The sequence below is a fragment of the Cariama cristata genome, unplaced genomic scaffold (assembly GCF_000690535.1).
Source record: "Cariama cristata isolate BGI_N322 unplaced genomic scaffold, ASM69053v1 scaffold2747, whole genome shotgun sequence".
NCBI classification, from domain to species: Eukaryota; Metazoa; Chordata; class Aves; order Cariamiformes; family Cariamidae; genus Cariama; species Cariama cristata.
The window spans coordinates 6,356-14,160 of NW_009628181.1; the positions used below are offsets into that span (position 1 = coordinate 6,356).

The following is a 7,805-nucleotide window of genomic DNA, read 5'->3' on the forward strand; positions in this document are numbered from 1 at the left end:
ACTTCTTCTTGCTACTAACCCTTCCATTTTGGGCTCTGCACATTTCTCAGTGGGTGACCTGGAACATACTGTGCCCTGTCCTAAATGCCATGTACACTGTGAACTTCTACAGTGGTATCTTTCTTGTGAGCTGCATGAGTCTGGACATGTATCTGCAGATAGTTTATACTCGCTCTGCTCGTGGGTCCATGACACAGAGGAAGTCCATCTTTGTCTTGTTGGTGGTATGGGTCCTTTCCATACTTCTCTCCATTCCTGAAGGCCTTTTCACCAGCACAAGGCAAATCCACAACAAAACCGTGACATGCGCTCAGGATTATGGCCAGAAACACTTATTTTGGAAAGTTGTCTTTCGGGTCATTCAAAACATCCTGGGTTTCTTTTTTCCGTTACTCTTCATGATGTTCTGCTACTCCCGCATATCATGTGTCCTCTCCATGTCTCAGATGCCTGGCTCAAGGAGAGCAGTCTGCTTAGTCTTTACTCTGGTGGGTGTCTTCTTTGTCCTGTGGTGCCCTTACAACATTGTCCTCATCCTTCACTCCCTGCAAGATATGGGTGTGATCAGGAGCTGTGAAAGCAGTAGGCAATTGGACTACGCCATGCAGATCACAGAGAGTTTGTCCTTTGTCCACTGCTGTCTCAACCCCTTGCTCTATGCTTTTGTGAAAAAACGATTCCGGTTATATTTGTGGAAGATCCCTCAAGCTGTTTTCAGGAGAAGTGCTTTCTTTGACATCCATCCCTCAGAGACAAGCCAGTCTTGCAGCAGATACGCAGCTGAGATAGAAATGTTGAGTATCACAAATGCATGATAAATATTTACATTATTTACATTACATGTATGCCTTCTATCCTGTATTTTACTGGTCCTGGCCATACAATGGAGTTGGTGTGAGCCCACAGCACTGCATAACCAGGTATTTCATTCTAGTGCCAGTGTCAAGATGAGGATTTTCCACACTGGGATTGGAAAAGTATGTGTAGGATTTGTTTCTATTGTAAATGGAATTATTATAAAAGAATTGCCCTGGGTTTATGCTCGTGGAAGAAGCTAAGCTCCTGTCTGGAGTATGTGAGGCATTAGTGGATGAAGGAGCAGCTTATCTAGATGTTGTGCCCTTAAAAATGCAAACTGAAACTTATGCAGAACTTCTCCACCATAGATCCCAAAGAATCTGATGGAGGAGAACGATCCCATCATCCCTCCCGCTCATGGTGTGGGCAGGGCAATGGGTTTGCCACGCTCATCCATCAGGCCAGACACGGGTGACCAGAAGCCCAGCCTGGGGGATGGCTTTGCTTCTTCTGGCTGTTGCCATCTGCCAGGTAAATGTGTTCAACTGGGCTCATCCCTTTGTCTACCAGGAGAGACAATGGGAAGAATTAGTCACCTTTAAACTGAGTTGTCTGACCAAGGATGGGTTTCTCTGTTATGAGAACGGAGTCTGCTGAGCAGGAAACTGTGTCTTTCCGAGGGACAGATCCTTGGTTAGAGATCAATTCGATCATCAACTGAGTTGAGATCAGTTTGACCATCAACAAAATTCGAACCAGTAACAACCAGTGAGAAAGAGAAAAAAAAAATGAGCTCCCCAGAACAGTGGTGGAGGTATTTGCCTTCCTGAAGATCGGTTTTGACAAGGTGAAAAAGATCCATGGATATCATCTTTAACATAAATATTGACTTTGCAAGAAACAGCACAGAGTGAGAGCATGGCCTGGAACAGAAGAGCACGGATAGCTGTTAGCCAATCCTTATTACCCACTGCAGCTTTAAAGTTCAAGGTTATTAGTTTGCTGACCTTTATTTAAAGGTGCTATTCACCCCAAATACTCTTGAACCTTAAATGGCCCCTTTCCAGCCTGAAACTTGTTGAGCAGGGGAGTTGCTTAGAATTGTACAAATAAAATCAATAATTTAAGAGAAAGCACTCATCACCTTAATTTAATTGCTAGACAAGGTTACTGGACCAAGAAGGGCTTTGAGTTGATCTCGAAAGGTGGATTTGTTTTCACTGCTGTTATTTTTTGTGCCAACATTTGCTACAGCATGTTTCCAAAATGGTAAGGCTGGGAGCTTTCCTTAAAAAAAAGAAGCCAGAGTAAATATTTAGCTGATGCTACGATGTGACCTTCACTCCATGGGTCAGGTTACTGGGAGGCAATGTGGAAGGGGAGATCAGCTGGGAAGCAAAAACGAAGATGAAGATTGTGATCCCATACAGAGGAGGGCTCGTGGGACTGCGCAAAACTAATGATGGGATGCTCAAGGGAAAGGAAAAGGGGGGGGGAAATAGCAGGGAGGGGTTATAAAAGGGGTTGGTTGTGTGTAAGCAGCTTGTCCTGCGCCTGCACACAGCAGTCTGTCCTATCACCTCATTAAATACTTTTTCTTAACTCTCTTTCCATATAATGTCACTCTCTATCCTATGTGAGGGTGCTGCGAGGTCCAAGCACCCACGACTGGGGCGGAGGCTGCGGTGACTGGCTGCGTAGATCAGGGTGGCAGCACCCAGAGGCATAGTGCCAGATGGGACATGGGGTCCCTGGCATCATCCCCAAACCCCCATCCGGAGAGTGGGGAGCAGGAGAGATCAAGAAGCGGAAGGGAAAATGGGTAAAACTGCCAGGTACAGGGGTGGGAGGGGGAGGGCAGAGGGTTGAGGGTGCTTCGTGGAGGGATACGACTGATTTGCAGCTGTGCTGAGCATCAGCTGTGCATACACTGGCACAGAAGAAAGTGCTGTTGTCCATCTGGGCACGGCTGCTCTCCAGCCAGGAGGTGGGCTTGGCCGTTTGCAGACTCCAGACTCATCTGGTGCAAAGCAAATGCAACAGATTCAAGCCTTCATCACTTGCAGGGGAAGCAGACCTGCTTCGCTTTGCCCTTGTATGAGTCAGCAGTGCTTGCACTGTTTGTTGGCAAATCACTAATGGGGCACTCTGCGTTGGAGAACATCAAAAGGTGGGAGACGTTTTTCTTTCTCTTGGCTTTTGAGACCAAATTAGCTCAGCTGTAACCCCCTTCCCTCGATCCTGAGCTCACTTCCAGTAGCATTTCCAACATCCACTCTTCCTCTCATTTTTTCAGCCTACAACGCATGACCGCAGCCTGGTCTTAAAGGCAGAAATCACTGAGTGAAATCCCCTGAACCCTCTTTTTTCAAAAACTGGGCTCTATGCAGCCTAGAAAAGGGAATTTGCTTAAGCTGCTGCAAAGCACATGCCAAAACCCACCCGCCTTACACAGCAGCCCTGTAACTCCAACTTGATTACTATGTACCTTCCACCTTAAAAATCTCTGTTTACCAAGGGAGGAATACACACTGGAGCACTCCAGAGGGGAAAGGCAAACACTTGCTGCCAATGGGGACAGAGGTTGTCAGCTGTGTGTCTGCATCTCAGCTGCTGGATGGGAATAAAAACCACGTTCCTGCCCCAAGCTAGCTCTAGTCCAAGCTCGCAGGTGGGCACAGAGCTCTCATGGCTCTCTGGGTGACTCTGCTCTTTACCTTGATAGCATCGCTGCTCGGTGGACTCTACTTCCTGGGCACATTTCGGAGACGGGGACCCAATGAACCGCCTCTGGACAAAGGTACCATTCCCTGGCTGGGTTACGTGCTGGATTTCAGAAAGGACAGTTCAGAGTTTCTAAAGAGGATGCAGAGAAAACATGGGGATATTTTCACGGTGCTGATTGGAGGCTATTACTTCACTTTCGTGATGGACCCCTTCTGCTTTGGAGCCATCGTGAAGGAATCACGATCTAAACTAGACTTTACGACTTTTGCCTCTGAACTGGTCCTGAAGGTTTTTGGCTACAAGCCCACCGAAGCCAGCCACAGCATAATTCAGGCATCGAGCATGAAGCATCTGATGGGAGATGGACTCACTGTCATGATGCAAGCCACCATGGAGAACTTTCAGAAGCTGATGCTTTTCAATCTGAGCTCAGGAGAGGAGAAGCGAGTGTGGCAAGAGGATAGCCTCTTCCACTACTGCTACAACATCGTCTTCAGAGCCGGGTACCTGGCTCTCTATGGCACTGAGCCACACCAAGGGGCAGATAACAAGGAGAAAGCTAATGAGCAAGATCGCATCCACTCCAACCAGGTGTTCCACGAGTTTCGGAAGTATGACCGCCTCTTCCCTCCCCTGGCCTGTGCTGTGTTGCCTCCCAAGGACAAAAGAGAAGCTGAACGGCTGAAGAAGCTCTTCTGGAGCATGCTGGCTGTGAAGAAGAGCTCTCAGAAGGACAATATCAGTGGGTGGATAAGTGATCAAAACCAGCTTCTGGCAGAAAACGGTGTCCCCGAGTATATGCGGGATCGTTTCATGTTTATGCTCCTCTGGGCATCCCAAGGCAATACAGGCCCAACTGCCTTCTGGCTCCTCTTGTATCTAATGAAACATCCAGAAGCTATGAAGGCTGTGAAGGATGAGGTAGATAAAGTCTTAAGGGAGAATGGCCAGCAAGTGAAGCCAGGGAGCCCCCCAATTAACATCACCAGGGACATGTTAAACCAGGCTCCTCTTCTGGACAGTGCTCTGGAGGAGACCCTGAGGCTGGTTGCAGCCCCGATCCTGATCAGGGCTGTTCTCCAGGACACCAGCCTTACGATGAGCAGCGGGACAGAGTACACCCTCCGCAAAGGAGACAGGGTGGCTCTGTTCCCGCACATCTCTGTGCAGATGAACCCAGAAATTCACTCCGAGCCTCACAAATTTAAGTATGACCGCTTCATAAACCCAGATGGCACCAAGAAAGTTTTCTACAAAAATGGGAAGAGACTGAAATACTTCAATATGCCTTGGGGAGCAGGAGTATCCATCTGTCCCGGGCGCTTCTTTGCTACCGCTGAAATGAAACTTTTTGTGTTCTTGATGCTGAGTCACTATGACCTGGAGCTGGTCAATGGAGAAGAGGAGATCCCAGCAATAGACGTCAGCCGCTGGGGATTTGGGACGATGCAGCCTGTTCGCGATGTTCGGTTCAGATACCGGCTACGCTTTTAATTTGGAAAGTCCTTGTTGCGTTGTTTGTTCTGGTGTTATCTGTGAAATAAATTGCACGATCCCATGGTTATCAGATCCGTGCGGTGCCAACACTGATATGATCTTGTTTGCTTAACAGATACCATGGCTTTTGTCTTTACCTCCTTCACATTTATTGCTGCTCTGCATCTCTGGTTATTATGGTGTCGGGTTATGTGATAAAAGCTCCTCTGCACACCCACAAAGGAGCACAGAGAGACAAATACTACCCTGCTAGGCTACTCCTCGCCCCATGCCGGTGGCCATCAGCCCATCAAAAGCCCATTTGCCCAAGCCCAGAGGAGCACAGGGGCATGTTGGCAGGTGGGAATTCAAATTAAGGACTTCCAAGGAACAAGTATTTTGTTCAGGTCCTTCTCAGGGCTGTTCCAGCAGAGCCATGAGCCCCACGGTCCCAGCATGAGACCCATTGAGATGTGTCGTTGGGAGCAGGTCTCCAGATCGCCATCTGGACTAAGGGGGATTGCTGTCAAGGGAGGGGGGACAACTTGTGGTGTACAGGGGAAGAGCATTTTGGGATTGCACAGGACTTTTATGGTGCAATGTTTAGGGGAGGAACCAAAGGTGGGAAAAAGGAGGCATTTAGGTGATTTGAGGAGGAAAATAGAGGGATAAGGGGGTAAAAAGGGCTGATTGTGTGTAAATAGGTGGCTGCTCCATACACTTGTCTGGTCACACCTTGTAGCTGATCAGCACAGTCTGTCCTATTGTCTTATTAAATTCCTTTCCTTAAATTCAAGACCATGAGTCGGAGGACCCATGTGTCCGTGATACCAGCAGCTGGCATTAGTGTGCGAGTGGGTGTGCAAGCAAAGTTCACGGCAGATGAACTGGCAAATAAGTGAAGTAGCTTGGGAGTGAGCCTGGCTGCACGCCAGCGTTGGGACTGCATTATTTTGTTATCAGCTTCTTACCGACACATTTATTTTCCACATGAAATATCATTGGTAGGATGGCATCAGCTTGTAGTAAAACCCTGAAAGGTCGGAGGACAACAAATATCCTCTCCAGAGATGTAAGAATATCCTTCGGGTTTTCAAATTGTCTTGCTTGTATTCCCCTTCCTGTATCTGATGAGATCCCCAGAGGGAGCGGAGGTGGGATGTACTGAGCAAGGACATACCAACAGCTCCTTCCCATTTCACGTTTAAGAAAGGGACAGATTTTGCCAATATCTCATTTATCACATTGGTGGGAGGAGAAGGGAGTTGCAAACATCACTAAAAACCTACAGGACCATCTTTGTGTATCTGTACGAGTTAGGAATGCATGTGGTCACCTGCCTTTCCAGGGCTGCAGGAGGTTGTGCATTCAAGCCCTGTGTCCTGTGTACAGTTTTTGGGGATAAAAAAAGCTGTCTATGTCTGTGTGCCTGAATTCATCCCACCAACTGTAACACAGCTGGAGCGTGGGTGCATACAGCCGAGCCAGGATTCCCCGCAGCACCAAACCAGCTCCTTGCTTTAACACAAATCGTTGCACAAGCCAAGAAATTTTAGACTCTGCTGCTGGTTGGGAACAGGTCTGCCCTCCTGCAAGGGGATGGCTGTCTGGGTTGAAGGTGCCTGAGCCTTGGTGGGGGCGTGAGCTCCTAGCATCTTGATGGTCTGCCACCCTCTCCTCGAGCCCCGTGGACCCATGGCATTCCCAGAAGATGCCTGTTGGAAAGTGCCACCCCCCCTCCAAATTTAGAGTCCATCCTCAGCAAAGGCCCAAGGAGGCTGCTATAAGGAACGGGGTGATGGGAAGGGGCTAGAAAACCAAAGTGTGTCATGAGAAGACAACCTCAATCCCTTACAGGCTACAACCACTGCGACCTTATGAGCCCCCAAATATCTCCTTTTTATCCACTGGATCAAGTGCGGGATAAAACTTGGCTCCACAAGCTCTGCTTTGCCTTTTTTTCCTTTCAATAATTAGGGCTCTGACAACATCAGTCCTTACAGAAGTTAAATCATAGCCTTACCTGTGCACAGGACAGTGGATTGATTTTAACGCCAACACTAACCTTGGACGTTGGAGATTATGTATGACCGAGGAATGAAACTCAAACATTTTCATGTGTGTCCAAACATCAAAGCCAGATTCTGCTTTGTTCTGCAAAGGACAGGGTTATGTTGTAATTGCACATCGAGGGCAAACTATCCCGTATTGCCATACTGGGCATTAGCCCAAACCTTGCGGTGGTGGAAATTCAGGCAGAAACTATCAAAACCAGCTGTGTCAGAGCCAGAAAAAAACTAACTGTAATGGTGATAGTTAATATTCCCGTTAACAATTCCAGCACCTGTTAACGACTTCCATGTTCCCTCTATGGCTCTCACCTCTTTTTTTGCCACCCGTGGGTTCATTTCTTTGCTCTGCTACCAAGAATTAAGCTGGATCTCTTCCCACCTTCTGGCCAATTGTTTGATCTTTGCAAGCTCCAAACTATGCCCAGGATTGCCTTCGGATAGCTGGGCAGGTCAGAGTCATAGGGACATCGTGGCCAAGGGATGTCCTTCACTCCAAGGCCCTTGCAAGAGGATTATGTGTGTGGGTGGTTTATGTGAAGGTTGTTCACTGCCAATGCACAGTGTCTGTTTGTTGTTATCACCTGTAGGGTCCCAAGATCAGAGTTGAGCAGTGAGGGATGGGTGCTACACAAACATGGACTGGACTTGGGAAAGGGATATAAAAATAAGGATAGTGAGGGACGGGTGCTACACAAACAGGGACTGGGCTTGGGAAAGGGATATAAAAATAAG

General features: G+C 48.0%; 2 protein-coding genes across 2 annotated transcripts in view; both read left to right on the forward strand.

The window, feature by feature from the left end:
- The window catches only part of ACKR2 (atypical chemokine receptor 2), a gene marked incomplete at its 5' end in the record, with an annotated part of 1,129 nt that extends 314 nt beyond the window's left edge, over window positions 1–815 (forward strand). Inside the window, 1 exon segment of the mRNA XM_009704684.1 lies at window positions 1–815. This exon segment is cut by the window's left edge and continues 28 nt beyond it. Coding sequence (XP_009702986.1) covers window positions 1–815 — 815 coding nt within the window.
- A 2,554-nt stretch (window positions 816–3,369) lies between these two features.
- LOC104165126 (5-beta-cholestane-3-alpha,7-alpha-diol 12-alpha-hydroxylase) lies at window positions 3,370–5,019 on the forward strand. The gene is given in 1 exon segment (XM_009704683.1): window positions 3,370–5,019. A coding segment is annotated over 1 exon segment (1,650 nt).
- Window positions 5,020–7,805: the final 2,786 nt, after the last annotated feature.